Source organism: Acipenser ruthenus, chromosome 14 (genome assembly GCF_902713425.1).
Source record: "Acipenser ruthenus chromosome 14, fAciRut3.2 maternal haplotype, whole genome shotgun sequence".
NCBI lineage: Eukaryota > Metazoa > Chordata > Actinopteri > Acipenseriformes > Acipenseridae > Acipenser > Acipenser ruthenus.
Genome location: NC_081202.1, coordinates 29,986,027 through 30,009,589, shown reverse-complemented (window position 1 = coordinate 30,009,589; position 23,563 = coordinate 29,986,027). Strand labels below are relative to the sequence as shown.

Genomic DNA, 23,563 nt, shown 5'->3' with positions numbered 1-23,563 from the left:
GGCACATGACAGCTACCGTATTTCAGTTTGAAAATCAAAGCCTTTCATTGGCTGAACAGATTAACAGGTAACAAGGAGGAACACCAATCTCCCCGATGTGGAAGGGGTGGGAATGGGCGGGGCGGATGGGATTGATTGACAGTTTGCAAGTGCATGCATCAAATGGATAAAAGGCACATTGAATGGATAAAGCTCATATTTAATGTTTGATGCTAGTTTTTAACATTCAACTGTTGCATTTAACATTCGATGGTAGTATTTAACATTCAATACTTGCACTTAATATTCAATGTTGAATTTATTATTTGATATAATAAATTCAACATAATTTACTACTTAAGAATGGAAAAGGGCATCATTAAATAGTATTTTATATTATTTGTTATGTTATTTGCTTTTACTTCTTCCTCTTATGCTTGTGTCCATTTTTGATTACATCACTAGCCACTCACACCTGTTCATGCTTAAAGTCCCATTCATGGATAATTACAAACACTCTTCTTAAGGTGACCATTGACAGAACACTTTATCAATCAGGGGAGTCTACACTGCAAAACAATATACATAGTGAATCTCAAACCATGCCAAGATTTGAAGACACTGAAAAAGACTTATTTTCACGCTTCTCTTAGTATTTCTGATTTCAGCACTACTGAGTTTTTAATAGTTATGGATACATTGAAAGTGCCCAATTATGTTATCCCCAGTTTTCGTCTTCCAGTTTCGAATGCCCTCACTGCAGCAGTGTGTCAAGCATTCCACTTAAACATCCAAGTAAGTAATGTGCTAACTGCTCATCACATGGTTAAGCTGTTCTTCTAGGTGTTCACACCAGCACAATGTTTTTTTTTCGTACTAGTGGATCTAGAAGCGTTATTTATCTGGTTTCCTTGTAAAAAGCATAGTTAATGGAACTGTCCCAGGGAATTGGTGTTATTTTTGTATTGTCCAGTACAATTGGGGTTTGTTTAAAATTGTTTTACTTTAGCTCGCAATTCTCTATAAAGAACACATAACTATTTGGGAAAAGTAATTTGTAGTACCAAAAATGACTGTGATTATTGATCTTCAAGTGCTTTAATGACATTGACTCTTGTAGTTCATGCGTGTGTATTTATGCTGTACAGATTTTTCTACTACTTTTTGTAATTCCTGGACCCCTTACACATCGCTCACCTGCAGAATCGTAAAATTCTCCAAGACGCTGTTCATCATGTATTTCTCTGGGAGGTGCTTGAGTTTGTGGATGAAGTTGATCATGTATTCACACAGAGGGGAGCGGTGAATTCGAAACACATAGTGCCCATTCTCAAACCGAGCATACTCCGTCTACCAACCGTTCATGAAAAAGAAAAGATTACAAAAATATACTTTGTGACTTAAAGCTGTAGTGTTTGACAATCATATTACTGTTGTACTTAAAACTAATAATAATAATAATAATAATAATAATAATAATAATAATCAAGGTGCCTCTGCCATTACATTGCTTTGAATAAAAGAAAAACAAACCTCACTGGGGTTAACTGGCTGATAAGAGCAGGTGATGGCTTGGTTGATTGTAAAGACTGTTGTAAAGATGTTACTGTATTATAATCTAGTAAACTCACGAAGCAACTATTTTAACATGGAGTAGCTTCATGGTGTCTGGAGAACAACTGAGTTTTTTAAACAATGCCCTCTGAGTGACTGGCAGGAGGGTACCGGGGTGCAGCACATTAAGAGCTTCCTCTGATCTCTACAATGTTGAGTTGTTCAACGCAACAGCTGTTAGGTGGAAAAAAAGAATGCCACATGCACAGGGTATCTTTGGTTTCCTGGGGTAACTGGATCTGCTAGCTGGCACCCCTCCAGTGCAGTTTGATGAGATGTGGGCCGGGGCCTCTGCCAGAGTTACAGAGAGTAGTGTGTGGCTCTTGGCAGAGGTAAGGTCACATGCCTACCTGCTTGCCACCCTTGCCTTGCAGGGCCTCCTCTCTCTTACCACCAGTGACTGGGATCAATGTTCCAGTTTCCAGTTTCCAAGACAGCCCCTCTATCTCCATATCCCTTAAGCTCAGCCACTTACTCACTTACACTAAGGCGTGACCATGGGACAGTCACTTGACCTCCTTGTGACTCACAGTCTTAACCCCTGCTGTTACAGACTGGGTTAGAACAGCACTGGAAAACAGATGGTGCACAGCTACACTACAGTACCTTACTAGTTTACTAGGGAGAGTGTAGGCTCTGGGCTTTATGGACGCATAACTTCACAAGTGGTTGTGTGAGCTGGTTGTGTCCCTTATAAGAGTTAACCATAGTTAAAGCATAGCAAAGTGTAATAAAGCATGGTGGAACCATGATACAGCATAGGTAACCATTGTACAGCCCTGAGAGGTTTGGTAAAGTGCATTAAAAAACATGGCAAACCAAACTATGGTAATGCATAGCCTAACTATGGGGAAATTGAGTTTCTCCAGTTACTTACAAGCTTTAAGTTATCTTACTGTTTTTTCGCATCATCAGTTACTGTTGGTTTCTTTAAAGATACTTTTTAAAGTTGTTGGCTTTAGCAGCTCTTTAGTACAGTATAGAAACAGGTGGTGATGGAATGAGAAAGCATAAAGGATGCAGACAACAAGGTTTCTCAAAGCAAGGTACATTTAAAGATACAAATCCGCTTCTTGACTTGGACTTTGCAACTCTTAAATCGAAGGTGTTTAAAAAGTGTTTTTATCAACTGTGTTAGTTTAAACTTGTTCTTATCTACACTGCTGCTAAAGTTGTTTGTGCCGGTAGCCTTATATTATCTATGTATAAATTGCAGCTAGGATCAGAATCTTGGTTGCAGTCTTGAATACACTTCAAATACAGCAAATCCTAATCCATAATATAGTGGCTGGGCAATGTAATTCATATTGTGTTGGATTCACATTGCTCCTCAACCTCCCCCTTCCTTACCTCCACTTTCTCCACCACCTGCTTGCCGAAGGAGCAGACTTTGGTGGAGCAGGTGATGATCATGTTCTCTGAGCTGTCATACTGACTGGAGACCCCATAGAAAGAGCCGCTGTCATCCTGCATGTTCGTGTTCAGATCCGCCTGTTCAACACCAAAGAGACAGACAGACAGTCTCATTTCTTTCAATGGAAGTCATGTGAAATACAAAAATTAGACAAATCCAAACACCTGTGATGTTTAGCAGACGTGTGAGCTGGCTACCCCTCATATGACAGATTAATTTGCTGTGAAAATCAATAACTTTAAACACTTCATAAATTATAAAGTACATTTTAAAACACTAGCCAAAACATTTGCCTACTTGACTTGTTGAGAGTCATGGAGGGCTTATACTAGGCACTTGGTTGGCTTGCTTCTGTATCCAATAATGCACAAATTACACATGCACCAAGTGAGGACTCTATCAGTGCGTTTACACTTTCAACTCAGACCTGAACTGGCTCAGAGTCTGTCAGATTAGAAGATTCTTATCATGCGAGCCACCCGTTTACACCTCAGTCGGTTCAATATGCACGCACATGACCCCTGAACCCCGTGCCTGATGACGTTATATCGACCACCCCTTCCGTGAAGACATTTCCCCTCAACAAAACACAAAGATGGAGCAAGCCTGTCGTTTGTGTCAGTTGTGTGTTTTAATGCCACATTTAAATGCTTAAATGCTCTGCGCTGGTGCTCAAAATTAGCTACCGGTAGCACTGATTAACAGACTAATCTGAAAAATAGCGCCTCCCCTCCAAATGGGCTATTTCAAACAGGTAGGTCATATGAAGAGGCAGAAATGACTGCTCAAAAAGGGCTACCCTGTGTTTTAAATAAAATATACAGGTTTTAACCCACTAAAGCCTGGGTAGCTCATCTGGAGTCTGAAGTGTCTTGACTTAATATTATATTATTATTATACAACAGATAAAACCAAATATACATAATGAAAAGGATAACTTAATAAACCAAGTTTATTATATGATGAATACAAACAATTGTATAATGTTCTTTCCTATCAGCTGCTTTCTGACTTTTTCTTTGCACCCAAATAAGACCAATTTGAAATCTGACTTATTTGTGGACCCTTTTAGAGATGGTGCAGCTGTTCTGCGCTTCGTAAATCTCATTTTGATATCACAGACTTTATTTACAAATGAGCCCCACCTACAATTTGCTCATGCATATAATTAAGGCTTGACACACCTTAAAATGCATGGCTAATGAGCGGTGGAGCGCACGACACGACGGAGCGCATTTTGGAGGTGCTAACACGCCTTAACTTGCTGAAAGTGTCATGATACATACAGGGAAATTTTAAGGCCGGCATAAACTCGGCGCTATGGCCTTAATACCGTTGCAAAAGCTTGATACATTACCCCTCAAAGTCTTTCATAAATCAAGATTTCCTTCTAGGGGGTGAAAAAAGTCCTTTGATTAAAAGTAAAGTGCTTTTGGACCTGAAGCTTGTGCTTATACATATATTCACATCTAGGGTTACCAGTTTCCTGAGTGAAGAATGTGGCCTTTTTTTTCTCCAATTCACAGACACCGTAGCAACTCTGAAGTCATTAAAATAACAGTATATAATAACACAATCATAATTAAAAAATTTAACATTGGGTGTATTTATTGCAGATCAAAACAACTCATTTTCTTTCTATTGTCATTTAATCAAAACATATTAACTGTACAAAAAAAAAAGAGAGTTTCAAAATACAATCACAGGTCACGTTTGTAGGTATGTGTGAAAAACAATATTTCTGACAATAAGGTTTTGTGGCAACTAGACTTGTTTCACATTTATCCCACATTAATTATTAAATATCTTTTCCCATAATAGCACAAATATAAAAGTCTGTATTTTGTTTATAGTTTGTATTTTGGAATCCTCTGCCTCTGTCTTTCTCAGCGTTCTGTCAAAGATATTTTTGGTTCGAGTAACAATCCCAGCTTCCTGTTGCTGTTGTCTGTGCCTGTTTGACACTGACTATGAGTGTATGTGGCAAATGTGAGCCGTCTCAGGGACTGGTGTGTTCACAGTAGACCAAAAAAAGGACCAACGCCGTTGCAGAACTCCCCTCTGGAGCAGGCCAATTTTAGGACGGCTGGACCTGGGACGGCTGTGTTTACACCACAAAAAAAAGTCGGTTTAAAAGTGACTGTTTAAATTTGCAGCATATTTTCACAATCTACTTCCTTGAAGAAATCCTTAAGAATTGGTCGCTTATCCCTCTAGCCTGACACCTAGCCAACTCAGAATCAATGAAACCCCGTACACCCTATTGACAGTGTTGTGGCAGATGATGTTTTTCATTTTTGCTCCAACTCCTGTAGATCTATAGACAGAGAGGTGACTGAACCACTAGCATGCCCATATACCCCCCCCCCACCAGAATATTCCTACAATTTAAAACACCATTCATTCTCCTGCTGTTTTTTTATTTGAATATAATCTGCTCATTTATATTAATTTACTGAACCCCTTAACTTAATTTGACCCATGTTGCCTTGTCTTAATAGAACCATTTCAAATATCTGTAAGGGAATTTATCCTATAAAAAAAATCCCCATAATTTCTAATTGAATCACCCAGACGTGTTACTATGTAAAAGTGTACAGCAGCTGGCTGAAATCTGATTCTCCTTGCGCTTCACAGGCACAAAACAATCTGTTAAAACAGGGCCAGAGGCGGCTCAGGGGACCAGGCAGAGGCTAAAATCCAATCCAAAATGCCATCACTTTCCAGGTAGACCAACAGCCTGTCACCATTGTCATGCCAACCTACACCTCAGGACCCCTCAGGGCAGCCCTGTGACTTGCCTGTGTTAAACAGCTTATTTTCATGGTCAGGTGCTTTGTGTGTGTGTGTGCAGTGTGAAGGGAGAGAAACTTAAGGACAGAGGGAGAAATGGGGAGGGGGGAGGAGTAGAGTAGTCACCATGTTTTCGAGTAGCAGAAAATCTGTACATTTTTAGATATGTTATTTAGATACATAACATTCTTCTACTGTGATTGTTTTTGTAAATATTGGCATTCTCATGATGGTAATTTAGTATATTTTTAATACAACAATGAACATTTACTTTATGATCGCTAGTACCTGTAAAGTTCCTAGACTGTAACTGTGCCCACCCCCCACTGGCCCTCACAAACTTTAATCTATTAATAAATATGTCCAAACAAAGCTACCAGTATCAAATATGCTGCCACACAAAGGTGTACACCTTTTGATGTTTAATGTAGCAAATTGATAAGACATGCACACTTCTAAATACATGTTGTTTCTAGCGAAGCAAACAGTTTTTCTTACCCTCCACGAGAACGTTCTCAGAAGTCCCTTATCATTGCCTGATTGATATATAATGAAATATAATGTATATGCCACATTTTGTAAAGTTTTGGATATTATACTTAACATTTTTGGGAGTTCTTGTGCAAAAATCAGACTATAGCCTTTTCTTGAGTACCGTCATTTATCTACAGTAGCACACCCTCTGTATATAACCTGCAAGCTCTCATGGATAACATCCATTCCATTGTATAACAGAACAAGACCTCATATAAACTACCCTATAAAAACACTATATTACAATTATAGAACACTACTACCCAAGTATATTGTACACCCAACTTGTAAAATGTTCAGTACGTAAGAGACTGCATGTTATATGCCAAGAATGACAGTATATACCTGCAGTCCAGTAGATAATCATTGTGCCCAGGCAGTGAGTGTCCCCACTCCAGCCTGTTTGGGCTGGCACTCTATAAATAATGTTGCGTGTTGGAAGGGGTCAGGCAGCAAGCAGAGGGACAGGTGCTTGTGCTTGGGTTACACTCTCAAAGAGCAGCCCTGCCATTCTCTGCGCCTCCGAGCTCTTTCTTATTATACACACATCACGCTCCTGCATTGTCGTGTAGGGAATGTGAGGGGACGAGACCTTGGACACCAGACTCCTCGGTTAAACATCTCCGCCTGCCAGCAGCGTTCCCAGTTTTTAAAATCTGTCCTTCTGTCCATCCTACTTATGTGCCTCCAAAATATTGTGCTTAAAAATGTTTCACTGTATGACTCGGTTATGGTGTTTTTAGTTATTTACGCAGTGTTTAGCATTTGACTGGATAACATTTAAAATGAAGAAATATGTAATGTGGTGCATAGCCTTTTACAGTTATTTTGTTGTTTTTTCCTCATTGTGAGTAGTCATCTGTTCAAGTTTTGGTATTAAATGTTCACTTTTTAAGTCTCTAAAAAATAACATAATGCATATTACTTTATAAATAGGGCTTCTGTTTTTCAGTTTTTATTAATTTAATTTTTCGGTGAAAAACATGAATCGAACAAACATTTCCGTTTTTTATTGGATACACACCGATTTTATTTTTTTTGTATCAGAGGTGTTTTTAATTTTTTCATCGGTTTAAACTGAAAATCAGAAGCCCTATTTATAAAATACTTATATTACTTTAACTTACATGGAAAAAATGTCATACAACAACATTACATAATGTTATTTTGCCTACACTGCACTGGCACATTTTGAGTGGAGAGGTCTTTAGATGTCTTCAGTGTTGAAAGAGTGTAATCTACATTTTACAAATATTTATTTTACCCGTTTAATATCCTGTTAGCTGTGTTCTGTATTTTCCTCTCTCTCTCTCTCTCTCTCTCTCTCTCTCTCTCTCTCTCTATATATATATATATATATATATATATATATATATTTAGTTACTTGAAATCCAAATGTGATTTCTAATCCAACGTGTGTACAAATGCAAACGACAATAGTACATAAAAACGAAGTACGGGAGGCAATCCCATGAGCTGTGATACAATATAAATAAGAAGATGAAAACTGAAAAGGTGTGATGAATGAAGCTGTTTTTCACAGCCGTGGGGCATTATAATGTACGGTAATAAAAAAACACAAATGGTGGTTTGATGTTTTACTCATCGAGCGGATATGTATACAATTAATACCATTGCATGGAAATATAAACAGACGTAGTGCAGAGAAGGGTGCTTTACTGTTTGACTGCCATTCATCTAATACAGGGGTGTCCAATCCTGGTCCAGGAGTGCTGGTGTCCCTCCTGGTTTTTGCTCCAACTGTGTCTTAAATTACTTAATTGGACCAATTATTACTAATTATTGTTCTAATTAAGTAATTTTGGGCACAGTTGGAACAAAAACCAGGAGGGACAGCGGCCTGCCAGGACCAGGACTGGAGAGACCTGATTTAATAGATCACTCCGACCTGTGCTGTGTGACTGAGGTGTGTGCACTGTGAGCTGTCTGACACGGTCTGACACTGAATGACAGTAATTAGGCAACTACAATACTGTATTGACTTTAAGTAACAAGTGATGGAGCAGTGCCCCACCACAAAAAAAAAAGTACTGGAGCAAAAATGTAATGAATTGTTTATATTAGTGTTTACACTAAAAATGCTTATATTAGTGTTTAGTCCTGTTGATAACAACATGATAAACGGCTGTGGCAATTTGAGAGGGTGCAGATCACACACAGAACACAGGGTGTCAGGTCTCACAAGGTGTCTGCAGACAGTCTCTCACTTGATGCAGAGTCACATGACTGTTACCCTGCAACACTGCAATGTCACACAGACTCAGGCTAAGCCATGGGGCTTGTTAAACAAACCTGTCTATAAATAGTATTGCAATTCTGGGGAATTTAAAATCTTCCTGAAAGACGGCACAGACAACTCCTAATGTATAGTTGCATTTGAAACTTCCTTTATATAATACAATATGAGATATTTTACCTCCAATCTACAGTAAGAAACACATTATGAATGCATTGCTTGTGAATGGGTAACTTCTTACACAAAGTTTTCCCCCACAAAAAATCAAATACTTTAAAAACACCCATAACAAAAATAACAAAATAAAGGTGTCAGTATAATGAAAACGTTTCATAAACATCTCACAAGAAATCCCCACCCACTGTTCTAGCATCTGATTGTTCAGCTCAACCAATTTGGTTTCATTATTATAAATAAGGTATACAAATGAACTTTTTTCTAAATGGTACTCTGAATGTAACAACCTTCTTAAGTATGTAAAAACAATTTAAAATGGTATGGGCCCCTACTCTTCCAAGTGCAATGCAGTATTGCCCTATTTCTGAAGATCAACCAGCCTATAAGAAAGAACATTCATGACCGTGTCGAGTAGATTTTAGGGAGAGAACTGACCTCGTCTTACACCCAGTCGATCATTAGACGGAAATGGCTTTGGAATCCAAACACGAACAGTCTGTACTCCACTGTGTTGTACTTTTTGAAACAGAAAACTCACCCAAAATTTGACAAGGAAGAATGCATTGACTGGTCCTTTCTCGAAAAGGTCCTTCAAGCCTCCCTTCTTCTCTGGAAACTTATCGTAAATCTGCCGGATGTCCACTGCCTCCAGGTAGGGGTCGCTGAACGTGGGGTTTGACTGACCGATGTGGACAAACAGATGCTTGTTATACTGCAGAACCACATAGAAGGGGGGGGGGGGGGGGCAATTGAGTGAAATCTCCTCTGAACTCCCAAAAAGCATCAACAATTGAAAAATAACATTTTAAAGAGTGAGAAGCTTCAAATGACTTTTTCTGAGGTTTTCTTTTTTCAATCATCCCAAGTGCTTCCTTTGCTCAGGTACAGGGGCTTTTTTCTTTTGGTCAGTCTAAGTTAAGTTGCTTTAATTATGGGTTCACAAGCTGTTTTCAGTTCTAGTTTCTGCCATAAACATATGTTTTAGAGGTTTGATCAGCCAAAGTGTCTTTATGTTAGTAAGTGAAAAGCAATATATTGCTGGCAAAACAAAAGGCAATTTGATTCAAAGTGGTAGATCACTAGATGGCGATGTGTCTTACTTCTATGAAGCTACATTAGCTGATCAAGTATCTATGGCAGGTAAGTAGAAATGTAGAGCAGACACTGAACTCATCTTTAACCTTTTCAGTGCAAAGGACAAGGAACTCTGTCATGCCTTCTATCGCAAATGTTGTGAGGTTGTGAATTCACACACTTGGTGCTAGCTATTATAAGAATATATTTAAGTAGGATAGATCCAGAGAGACAATATCTAGGGCTGGCCTGTTGCTTTTGATACATTGAATGGGGAATACAAGCCTTCTGTTTTTGAGACAGAGGGGAGTTTAGCCAGGCTAGGATTGTATTGACCTGTACTGGGATTTAACACCAGGGCTAACATGTGGAAGATGTCAATGGGATCGTTCAATGTCCACAGAGTAGACAGGACCTCAGCTGAACATCGAAAAACAGCCCCTGCTGCAGCACACTGCCCCCTGATTGAGCTCTGACCCAACTGAGCCTCCAACACCACCTTCTGCAGTCCCTGATTCCCCATTCAAACTAATCTTGCTTAGCTTCAGAGATCTGACAAGACCAAGCTTCCATTATTACTAGTATTAAACAGGTTATTGTTTTAAACATGAGAAAAATATTTGTTTAAAATCCGGACTGTTTTTCAGCTCACAAAAGACAGCACTTACTAACAGACAGTCTCATTAGCATGTGATCATAACTATAGCACACAGTTAAAGAAGGAAAGAAAAATCTGAACCACTGGGGGTACTTATGGACCAGGGTTGAAAACCACTGCTTTGTATGGTTGGCCTGGGCTTTCAGAGTCCGAATACCCATTAAATCAAACCAGCGAAGACGATATCTCTCTCTCTCTCTCTCTCTCTCTCTCTCTCTCTCTCTCTCTCTCTCTCTCTCTCTCTCTCTCTCTCCAAATACAGAATTCACAACTAAGTACCAGTCCTGCTTACTGTATCAGGATCCCTCTGCTGTTCTAGGAAGGCTGAGAATTCCAGCATCCGGAACTTGGAGCTGCCAATGCTGCGGCCCTGCCAGGAAGGGGCTGAGGGGGAGGTGGTGAGTCCCACTGGAGTCTCGTAGCCTGCTGAGAGGGGCAGACAAGAGGAATGAGGGGTTCAAATACATTGGACAAATTGGTAAGCAGTCATCGGTTAAGTCAGGGGTATTGAATTGTGGCCCAGATGTAGAATAAAAAAAAGCATGTATAATGGAGAAATGATGTAAGTCATTTATGGATATGGTGTTTATATTGCAGTTTTAGTGTTGAATTTAGGAAAAGAAACCTGATTATAGAGCATTATCGTCTGGCAGTGTGCCATGTCTGCAAGGTAAGAGTACAGCTACCGTATAGAAAAGGTTAACTACCGAGGAAATGACCAGTAACCATGGTTTTACTGCTGTTAGAAACCTGTGAACAGAGTGTTTTATTGTTATTTTAAAGATTTAAATCAGATTACAGTAATGTACCTTTTAATGTGTAGCTTTCCTTCTGTTTCAGTATTTTTAAAGCTAGACATCCTATCTGAATGTTACAGTCAACCAACCTGTGGTAGTGACCTCCAAGAGCTAATTGGAGGATGAAAGTTCTGAGGTTTGTAATTCTCATAAGTTTTTGAGCCCAGGTTTCAGTGTAAATTCTCAAATTTTAATAAATAACTGTCCTTGCTTATATTTGCCTAGTTATACTTCTCTTCATGTAACATACAATGTTAGGCTAATATAACCTCATACTAACATCTCATGAGACAGCCTCCTGTAAGGGACCAATGGGATTGAACTAGAGTCGACTAGTTTTTACTACACATCCACGATCAAATCTAGCAATGGAATACCAATAAATTCAAAGCTGTACTGTGTTGGACATAGTGGTCTGTTTTGGCAGTCACTGCCCTTGCTCTGTCCTGAAACCACATCATAATTACCTGTGATTGAAGATGCAACAGGTGGCTGAATGTTGTAGGTCTGTTGTGAGAAAGGTTTCACACTATAAAACAAGAGATGCGGTTAAAATGTTAGTGCTGTCATTTTAGAATAGTACTTTGAGCCCAAACACAAGCTCATCAAAATCTGCCAAGCAGTGACGTAAGTTCTTTTACAAAATGTCAGGGGCAAACTAAGTGCTCTGATTGGTTGTTAGTGATCACATGGCCATGCAGGAATTCTTGCACTACCATCAATTCTGTCGGTTCTGAAGATTTAGGGGTATATTTACAATGCATCTGACACCATGCTAAGTTTGCACAATTTTTTTGTAGAACGAAAAACTACTTACAGAACTAGCATGAGATGACTACTGTGCATGTAGGAATTCTTTAATTAACCTCATGAGTAATTTGTTTTAAGCTTTATAGCATTAACCTTTTGTTATTCTAATTATATATATATATATATATATATTTTTTTAACTAGCACAGTGTTAAATGCTTTGTGTACGTGGCCTGTAGCCTTCCACACTGTAGCCCAGAACTCAGACAACAGCAGGCCACCTATACTCCCTTCAAGAACTTCCATACCAAGTGTAATTCATATTGGTTCACAAGATTTAACAAAAATATTAGTGAGCAGTGGGCTCCCGAGTAGCGCATCTGGTAAAGGCACTCTGCGTGGAGTGCAGGATGCGCCCTATAGCCTGGATGTCGCCGGTCTGAGTCCAGGCTATTCCACTGCCGACCGTGAACGAGAGCTCCCAAGGGACAACGCACAATTGGCAGAGCGTCGTCCGGGTGGGGAGGGCTTAGGTCGTCCAGGGTGTCCTTGGCTTACCGTGCACCAGCGACCCCTGTGGTCTGGCCGGGCTTGCCTGTAAGCTGCCCAGAGCTGCGTTGTCCTCTAACGCTGTAGCTCTGAGGTGGCTACATGTGGGCCTGCAGTGTGTAAAGGAAGTGGTTGGCCGACAGCCCACGCTTCGGAGGACAGCGTGTGTTTGTCTTCGCCACGTGGGGGTGGTAGCGGTGAGCTGAGCCTAAAAATAATTGGCTATTCCAAATTGGGGAGAAAATGATAAAAACAGTTGCCGACTATTTTATATATATATATATATATATATATATATATATATATTAGTGAGGATATGCATCCCTGTTGGAGGATAATGTGTGTGTGTATGTATATATATACATTATATATATATATATATATATATATATATATATATATATATATATATATATATATATATACAGTCAAGGGCCATGGGCAAAAACGGGCAATAAGCGAGGGTGGCGTTATTATAGTGAGGGTCAAAAAAACAAAACAAACACAAACACACAACCTTCTATGTTTACAATAAATTCAAACATTTTAATTTTTTTGTTATACAATTACTGTATCTCCAGGCCATTTTAATAAAACATTAATCTTTTTTTTTTAAAACTACAGTACTAGTTCTTAACACAACAGTAGGTATACTAGTGACGTTTTTATAATTTTTTCCCATGTGTATGAAACATACATGGTTACTTTTGAATAAAAAAAGAATAATAAAACTAATAAAACAGTTTCAAATCACCCAAACAACAATCCCATAAAAACAAAAAAGCGTCCGATTTATTTATTTATTTATTTGTTTATTTGTTTTCTACTGTACTGTCATTTGAACTTCACTGTTTGTGGCACGACTGTAAGCCTGCTGAATACTATCCCCCATTGAACGATGCCATCTATTTATTTCACAAAGCAAGTTAAGCTCACAGCATTCTTTTTTAAGCAGTTTAAAAAAAAAACTGCTGTTTACAAAACTGATGCTTTAGTTTAAGTCAGCCTTCATTTGTGCAAAACTTGCACGTAAACAAACAAACCTCTTACCGTACTTTTTTTTTTTTTTTTTAACATTTACTGTGGTTTATAAAAGTCACTTATTTTAGACAGCGTCAAGCCTTTTTCAGGTTAAACAAATCGACCCGTTCCATCAAGGTAAGCCATTTGTTTTTATCCATTACAATGTCTCCAATTGTCCTTCGATTAACAGTATATGCCTCACTTGGCGAGAAAACATTTGCGATGTCTTGCTGACTTGCTTTCTTATTTTCAGATGCATACATGCAGATTTGTTAAATGTAGGGGTCAACTCGCCATTTTGTACTTTCTGTTTTGCTTTGGGAGCGGGAGTGCTGATGACATTGGTATGAACATTAAGTTAACAACGAATTAGGAAAGCGAGTCAAAGGTTAACTGCATAACTTTGTTTTAATTGGCCATGATTATTTCGCTGGCGCTACAAGTAGGGAAACTACAATGCTTATATTTGCGTTTGCTTGGCTTGGGAAGTTGGCGGGTGGCAGGCAGCGGGGTGGCGATATAATGGGTACAAATAGCACTGTTTTTATATTGGTGACATTTGTTCAGAGAGAATAGCTGGTGGTATGCGAGGGTGGCATTATAAAGGGAGGCAGTATAACGCGGGACAACTGTATATATATATAATGTAAAAAGACAGTGAAGGGTTAACCCCAGTACTCACTCATGGGAGGGCACAGGTTGGCCTTGTAGAGCTGCATGCCAAAACTGGAAAAAAAGAACAAGATTTCTAAAATAAAATAACAATCCCATATCTTTAAGAGGGACCAGGCAGGTCGGAGAACCTTGTTCCAGGTTATCTATCAGTTAAATACTCTCTAATCCACATTTCATTTCATTTGTTAAATAATCAACTGTTCTGTTTATTAATTACATTTTGCTTGCCAATTGTGCTTTTTTGGTTTAAAAAATATCAAAATAATTGTTATTGTTTGGTGTTCAACTAAAAGAAAGCCCAACAAAATCACTTGAATTTAATTTAAGAATTTTTTCAGGGAGAAACCGGAGTATAAGAACATGAGAACAGTTGCAGTATGAACCAGAGGAGCACTTCAGCCAATTAATGCCAGGTTCCCACTGGATGACTGATTCCATAACTTTGCCGAGTCAGTTCTTAAAGAATCCCAAAATTCCACAGCAGCAACTTAACTTAGTAATCTGTTCCATACACTTACCACACTGTGTAAAAAAGCATAATGTCCAACTATGTCTGGTCATGGTCTATGTGCTACGGTTAATATATTCACTGCTGTTACCTCAGCTCACTTTAGGATTTGTAAACTTTTAATCATGTCTCCCCTAACCCTTCCATGTTCTTGGTTAAATTTCAATCAAATCTTCTCTATACCTTTTAGTACAGGTTGCTCGATTTACAGGGTGCAAAGTATACTCATAGTATCCACAATGTAGACGTTCGCAATAAAAAAGAGGTGCATGTTACACTAACGGTGTGTATTATATTCCTTCATGTCACTTCATATAAATTACAGGTAAGTAGGTTACTCTTCTGCACATTTTCAGTATGTTGCATCAATTTGGACCAGCGATGACAGTTACAAAAATGTCTGCATAGTTTGGGGCACGCTTGTTGTACTCAAATGCATGCACCTCATTCAGAGAAGGCCAGCATCTCTATCTGCAGAATTTTAACCATGTGTCCACACGTACCCCAGTGGCTGCAGGGTAGGCAGGCCGGGGCAGTGCCTGCAGTGCCAGCTTGCTCTGGAAGGCGTTGGCAGAGAGGATCTGGGCAGAGGACATGGTGGCCATGCACTGGAGAGCCTTATCCTTCGCTGCCTGATCCTGGGGAGGAAACACAGGCACTCAGTAAAGAGTCCTCATCACAGCTTAGCTCTTTTCCAGTGCAACCAGAATCTCCAATTCTCAATCCTTTAGTGCAGCAGTCAATCCAGCCTATCCTTTATTTAACTAGGTAGTACCAAATGTGAAGAGGTTTGTATTTAGAGTGCTGACCTGGGAACAGGGGAGGGGAAATGAAGACTGCATTGAAGAAGACAAAGGACAAGGGTTTAAAAGGATTTTACCAAATGGCGGTCAAAAATGAAATATTTACTATGGAAGCTGTTTCATCTTTAATGAAAGCACTAAGTAAACATGGAAAGCCATGGTAAACTATGGTAAATGCATAGTATAACCATAGGAGAAGCGTAGAAAAACTGCAAAAATACAGTGCCTGGTAACATTGTAATTATTAATCTAATTAATTAATCAAATTAAGATCAGAGAAAAAAAAAACTTTAAACAGAACTACTGCGATACCATAGTTAATGCCTAGAAACAAGGATACTAATGTTTATTCAGAAGAATTTAACAGCATGGTGTATTGAGAAGGTAAAAGGGTAAATAGGTATTGAAATCCTGCACTGTGGGATGGGATTTGCACAAGATGTCGCATCAACATCCTGGACTGTGCTCTAACTACAACGTCTCTAATTTCTTTTGATTTGTGGTTGTTTCCATCAATGACATCCTAGCACTAATCACTGCTTACTGTCAGATCCACCTGTCTGTAAACTGAGGTTCAAATTATGACAGAATTCAACAATAGCTAATACTCCGATTTTCAACCATTTAATATCTCTGCAATGGTAGGGGGTAGAGTGATGCCCTTTGGAACATTAACACTTTGTGACATGGTCTCTTTAAATATTTAAACAGTCATTTAATAGGATTAGTATTTTAAAAGATATAAGGAGGGTCAAAGCGTTAATGTTTCCCCTGTGTATAATCCAAATCATAATGCAATTTTTCAGCAGACCTGGAGAAAAAACTCTAACAGCTACAGATATAGTAGGTGGCACCGAGGTAGCGGTCTCTGCTGACTTAATTTCTAAAGGTGGTTAGCATTTCATTGGATTTGTAGTTTTAAAGGTATTTTGATTTTAATTTCTATTTTTGTGGCACATACAGTTGAGTGTTTGAGAGGTGGTGGTTTTCAATGAGGTTTGCTCAGAAAGAGACGTGCCCATAACACAAGGTGCTGTGTGAGAAAGCTCCCGTTCGGCCTCATGGGAATGATTTCGGACCACGGGCATCCCGGTCTCCCAGTCTAGACTTTCATCTCATGGTGGAAGGTATTCTGAACCCCATTTTCGTCCGATGTGGTGGCTATTAAAAGAACCCATGTGCCCTTTTAAACAATAGCTCTTAAAAGAACCAGACATGTTATGATTTTTGATGGAACTTGTCCTTGTTAAAGGTGTTGTTGCTAAGGTATTATGTGCTAGATATTGAGTTTTCTGATCTTCTTATATGCCATTGCTGCATGTCTTCTTTTTTTTGTTATTAATATTTTTTATATTCATTTTCAATAAATAACAAGACATACATTTTTAACTACAGTACTAACATTAATTCATTCACATAAACATAAATATGTTAATACATTTAAGAAAACAACCCAACGCCCGCCCCCCCCCAATACAGCCATATAAGAAATGATGTAATTAAATCTGAGCAAAAGAAAATTCTGTCAGATATAAACAGATTAAAATAGCACCTTGTGTTAAGAGCCACACTCACATTTTGTTACCTCTAGTGTTTTACAGCTGAGAAATACTTTTCTCTGTAATTATCACATTTCAAGTAAGTGCAAACCACAATCTAATGGGTTATTAACATAAAAGACTGCATTGTTATTTGTTATTAACTTGAATTAAAGCCATTTTCACACACTTTCTTCATCAATTCTAAAATAAATACAAATTTTAAGGTATAAATAAAATATAATAGCAGGCAGTAAACCTCAGGTTGCTTTAGTTTTTTATAGAATAAAAAATATGATACAATTCAGACTGTGTTATATAATATTGTTATTCTTTATACGTCTCATTGTTTTTCTGTTTAAAACTGATATTGTTTCACGTAGATCATACAGCCTTATTTAGCAGGAATTTATTTCAGATCTCTAAATTCCTTTAACTAATAAATAATGTCCCTACAACTCAACTTAAACGTGACAAAGGTCCCCATGCTGAGGGAGAGAGGTGCTTAGTCTAGCAATCGATTATCTCACAGTAACACCTCCACTGGAACAGACGCAACCTCGAACAGAATCTACAATATTCCATGCCAGACGATCAAAAGGCAAATCGGCCATCAAAGACTAATGGTGATCCCCCTCTAGGCCTGAAACAATTAGTCAAAAAGAATAAACAAAGATGACCCCTTGTAGACTTGAGCATGAATTGTAGCATGAATAACAAGTTACAAACAATGCTTATAGGAATACGACAAAGAAAACTACAAATGATGAATATTTCCACATCATCTCCATTTAAAATCACTACGAGCCCAAAGTATTCAATTTGTACTTTCATATCCCAGACAAACGCAGGATATCACACTTTGAGAATCCCCAAGGTTAGACACAGATTATTTAGAATCCCCCCAAAAAAACATACCCTGGCATGTTTACTACCAAAATAAAGACAAGAGATTTAGGACAAACTATAAAATACTTAGCAAGAGTTATATACTTTTAAAAGTTTATTTTCTAATTGCTATAAATGGGTCTCGTCATCGGAAAAGGGGGTGAGCCAGAACACCGTCCATTAAGACCCCCGACCGTCTCATCGCAATCAAAGCAAGTATAATTCCTTTTTTTATTTATTTTTTATTGAGGCACAGCTCAATTGTTTAGGTTTACAAGGTCGTTTGAGATAGTAAAAGCGTGGGTTTGGTGTGATTTGTGCATGCTTTGTTATAACATCAGTACATATTAAAGCTACATTAACTTATATTTTATTGAGGATTCATTGTTGCCTAATGGAAGTGCCTTGGTTTTATCGTAATGTTGTTTTAGTGTAATATTGACAGTGTAATGGTTTTATTGGATTTTCTGAATGTACTGTAGCGTTTCACTCCGGAGGCAGAAAACAGGAGAGACACGCTTGTTCCTTTTTTAAATCCTTTCTCTTTATTTTCCCTGGACGCTCTCACAGCACCCAAATTAGAGTCCACAGCTCTGTCACAGCAACACAGGATTCACACACAGAAACACAGGAACCATGGCAACCAGAACAACGACAACAATAATGACGGCAAAGCGCCTTCTTATAGCTTAGCTCCCCCCCATATGCTGATGGGAGGAGAGCGATACACACATCCCATTGGTCCTCGGACGCACAGTTCGGGCCAATGCGAACACACGGAAAAACACAGTGGTTCACAGACAGGACCAATCACAGGGGAGACACGGACCACGCGCAACAAGACTGACACAGACAGACAGGACCAATCACAGGGGAGACAGACCATGCCCACCAGGCTGACACAGACAAGAGGTTAACAAAATAGTGGCGGGAAACAGAGCGAGGGAACACAATTACAACACAAATGCACAGATCGTTACAGTATTGTTATGTGACTGCATGCTTAATAAATTCCACTGTTTCAATACATTCCTAGTAAATCATTCACTCAACATGATCTGCGAACTTTAGATCAAGTACTTAATTATAATGTTTATTATAATATGTGAATCTGTTGTCGTTTTCAGACAGCGATATTTTAGAAAAGGTTTATATATTATGACAAATGCGATTATTATTCCAATAATAATTGGAGCCCTGAAATACCACCAAGATCCATTTAAGAATAATATAAATATATACTAATAGGGATTTACATGAATTGCAATGTAATAATTACTTCGGCTCGGGACACATAACTCCCATCGCGATCTCGCCTTCATAGACGGGCACAGGAATCCATTCATAAATTAGTACTTACCGATTGTCCTAGTTAATTGCATTTCGTTTAAAACTAACGAAAGTCGTCCATGTTGATATTCATAAAATTATCTGTGCAGACAAACAATTGTCGCTAAGTCTCCTTTCATGACATCAGGAAGGCCCTCGGTAGTGAGGTGGGCATGTGTGCGATTGTAAGGGAGTTTATGATAAAAAAATGTTTTATGAGTTTAATAAAGGGAAAAAACATTCTACCCTAAATTATAAACGTAAAGAAAGTATATAAAAATAAAGAAATTATACGTTCTCCAGGATATTTAAATAAATAAGCATATACAGTATCTGTTTCAAAATATACTTTGTTTGGTTGACTTTTAAGAATACATTTATTTATTTCTGTGAGACCTTGTTGGCTCACATCTGCTGGAACAGGTGCTGCTGCTGCTGGCACGGCTGAGTTATGTTCTGTGGGGTAACACAGATGCAGTATGAGTATTTATACTGTATGACTTCATTTTTCTAAATATTAGGCAGTGTTAATCTCAGGGACTGCAAACGGTATAACAGTGCACAGCAGTCTAATAATAAAATATTTGAATTATTATTTTTTTTTAAATGTTGGGGAGGACTGTTTTTAAAAATGTTCAGATTACTTGTTTTGACAATGGAGATAACTTTACATTTTTAAATAAGGATGTCGTTAGTTTAGACTTGACTGGACAGTGTTCAATAACACCTAGTTGTCGACAGCATTTTGCTGTCGTTCAGGTTTGTGATTAGCAGACTGACGTTCAGAACTGATAAGAACTTTATGCTAATGAGGTATTTGTTAACCTTTATCTCAATTCATTTCAAATATTCCTTCAGGACTGAATGTCCTTGGGGCTTAACGACACATGTCAGTTGTCCCTTATGAATAGCAACAGACGTTAAATAGGCGGCTATGGTCTGATCATGTACTTCTGTTTCCCCCTTACGACAGCCATTAACCCTTTATGAATAGACCCCACTACCACTATTACAAAATCATTTTTCTTAGTATTTTTTTTAAAACAACACTTTAAAACCTAGATTTACCTACATGATTCGTCAGTTACCCTTCCATTAAACAACAAAAAAACATTTTACTTGTCAGTGCTGCTTATAGTTTATCTGGACATTGACACAAAACTGAATGGGACTGTGATGGGGTGCAGCCTATTTTGTGGTGGTTTTGTGTTTTTTGTATTGTTTAGAGTGGATATGAGTGAGTTTGGGGTGTGGTTCAGTGAATTTGTGTGAGGAATGTGTGGAATGTGTCTGGGCTAATGAGGTGTGAATTGCCCAATTAGCCCAGGCACCTATATAAAAGGGAGTGGTTGGGTATGTTAGTGGGTGAGTGTTTGTAACAGTGAGAAGACGTGTGTGAGAGAGTGAGTGATTCTTTTTGTATAGTTTGTGTTTAAAGCCTGTTTTTGTGTTCGTCTTTTTGGTTGGCCATCGTGCCTTTTTATTTGTGTTTTGTCAATTAAAATATTTTTGGTTTCACTGCATTTTCTGTCTCTGAGTCTTCCCTCTGCTGCTATCCTGCCACAGGTACATTATTATTGAACCGTCTGTGTCTCGGTGTGTTGTTGCTGAAAGATGCTGAGCATCAGTGGAGCTGACAAGCTGTGGCTTTGATGATGCGGCAGTGTTATTTGCGCAGTATTGATTGGCTGGTTTTGAGGCACAGAACTGATTGGATGATTCAGTGGATAACAAAATAATTTTGTATGTCAGCATAAGCTGCCCATCAAATCTCACAATGACAAAGATTTGGATTCCCTCAATCACTTGTGCTAATGAATGCCCATACTAAGTTTCATCACAACGGAATGAGACAGACTGTAGTTAAAACAAACATACAGGCCTCTCCCCTGTATCCCTGTCGCCGGGGAAAAGTGTAAATGTAAATGTTACTGAAGCAATGAGGTAGCAAAATTAATTTTAACACGACCCTTAAAAAAACATATTAACAACGTTCACAGCAGATGATCAGGGGAGCAGTGAAAATATAATTGAAAATGGATTTTCACTGCTCCCCTGATCATTGACTGCTACCCTGCCCACCGCATCTCAGTAGCTATGTTAAAAGTCTAACCTGGATGCAGCTGAGTTAAGGTGGCATTTCCTGATATTTGTTGGTTCAAACTTAAACCATAACAATTTTTTGCCACTGGTTTGCACACTGGTGGTGGTAGCTTGGGAAGCAAGCGCACCAGCTCTTTCGTGTATTCCCACACGCAGTGAAAACGCTGCAGCATCTCGTCCACCGCGGGACCAAAGGTATGCCCTGGTGTAATAGGGGGATCCAACAGCTTACCCGCAGGGGATGTACTGTCTGACTCCACGTCTTCAGATGGGAACACCAGCTCCTTTTCACCCACCTCCTCAGAGGCAGCGATGGACAGTATGTCATCCTGCTGCCAATCTGCGCTTATAGCCCCCTGGGACCCCAAGGGACAGAATGGGCAGGTGGCACCGAACGGTCACGCAGTAACTCTGAGTGCACCGTTCCTTGGTGGGAAACTGCTGCCCAGAGCTTCTCCATCTGCTCCGAGTCCGCCAATCGCTTGGAATGGCGACTCTTCTTCTTCTTCCTCAGAGAAAGAGAAGTAGAAGCAGAGGAGGATGAGGAAGATCGTGAGGATGGCTTCCTGCGTGGGCTACTTTCCCGGGTGTGTCATCCACTCTCCCTTGGCACAGAGCCACCTCTATAACATAGGGTGATGGGGAAGAGCGCTGTGCAGAGCTGCGGGAGAGATGTTTCTCCAGTGTGCGCTTAGAGAAATGTGCACAAAACTCACAGAAGCTGTGGTTCACCAATGCTTCCTTTGCATGCTCTTGTCCCAGGCAGAAAGAGCATCTGCCGTGCTTGTCCTTGCATGTCTCGCAGGGATAAGACCCAGGCATTATGCAAGTAGCAATGCAGTGTACAGTAACACTGTACAGGTGCTGCCTCAGTCTGCTTAAAGACAACAACGGGGCTGTTCAAGACCTGAACAAGAATGGCTTGGTACCGGGCCGGGGATGTAAGCCCTGGTCCCAGTTCAGTACGGTACGGTACCGGCTCGGGAACGGAGTGGGTCGGTGAACTCGGTACTGGTACAGTACGGGTCCACCAGTTCACAGTTTCCGCGGGTAGCACTGAACAGGGATGCTGTGGTTGAGCTTGCAAGCAACCACAACCAAAGCACTCTTAAATCTCAGCAGCTGCTCTGACTACACGTGTGTCGCATCACGCATTGCAGACAAGCCTGCGCTTAGTCTCTGTGAAAACAGAAAAATACAATGAAAAAATAAAAATATTTCTCTCATACAAAATACAGTAATAACAATTACTTTAATTAAACAAACCGTCTTGTAATTTTGGCCGAAGCCAAACCGAGAATAAAATAACTCCAGCCGGAGCTATTGCAGCCTGGGGAGAGAGCACAAATCATCCGACTTACGCTGCTGGAACCCTGGGAAGGGGCGTCTCAAGCAGTCAGCGTCACGCGGGGTTAAGGCCGTAATGGGACGTAACAAATAACAGACTGCAGTGCACAAATACATAAGAACATAAGAAAGTTTACAAACGAGAGGAGGCCATTCGGCCCATCTTGCTCGTTTGGTTGTTAGTAGCTTGTCGATACCAGAATCTCATCAAGCAGCTTCTTGAAGGATCCCGGGGTGTCAGCTTCAACAACATTGCTGCAGAGTTGGTTCCATACCGTCACAATTCTCTGTGTAAAAAAGTGCCTCCTATTTTCTGTTCTGAATGCCCCTTTATCTAATCTCCATTTGTGACCACTGGTCCTTGTTTCTTTTTTCAGGTCAAAAAAGTCCCCTGGGTCGAGATTGTCAATACCTTTTAGAATTTTGAATGCTTGAATCAGATCACCGCGTAGTCTTCTTTGTTCAAGATTGAATAGATTCAATTATTTTAGCCTGTCTGCATACGACATGCCTTTTAAACCCAGGATAATTCTGGTCGCTCTTGTTTGCACTCTTTCTAGAGCAGCAATATCCTTTTTGTAACGAGGTGACCAGAACTGAACACAATATTCTAGATGAGGTCTTACTAATGCATTGTAAAGTTTTAACAATACTTCCCTTGATTTAAATTCGACACTTTTCACAATATATCCAAGCATTTTGTTGGCCTTTTTTATAGCTTTCCCATATTGTCTAGATGAAGACATTTCTGAG

At 39.3% G+C, this 23,563-nt stretch overlaps 1 protein-coding gene across 2 annotated transcripts in view; it reads right to left on the bottom strand.

The window, feature by feature from the left end:
- LOC117419981 (transcriptional enhancer factor TEF-3) overlaps positions 1 to 23,563 on the bottom strand; it is a 38,834-nt gene that overhangs the window by 2,248 nt on the left and 13,023 nt on the right. The window contains exons 4-10 of one of the 2 annotated variants that reach the window (XM_034033445.3): positions 15,306 to 15,440; positions 14,302 to 14,345; positions 11,765 to 11,826; positions 10,793 to 10,926; positions 9,307 to 9,447; positions 2,944 to 3,084; positions 1,177 to 1,329 (exon numbers count right to left, since the gene is read on the bottom strand). In XM_034033445.3, the coding sequence (XP_033889336.2) occupies positions 1,177 to 1,329; positions 2,944 to 3,084; positions 9,307 to 9,447; positions 10,793 to 10,926; positions 11,765 to 11,826; positions 14,302 to 14,345; positions 15,306 to 15,440 (810 nt within the window). Of the gene's footprint in view, positions 1 to 1,176; positions 1,330 to 2,943; positions 3,085 to 9,306; positions 9,481 to 10,792; positions 10,927 to 11,764; positions 11,827 to 14,301; positions 14,346 to 15,305; positions 15,441 to 23,563 lie in introns of both variants that reach the window. The other variant, XM_034033446.3, reaches the window with a different exon arrangement.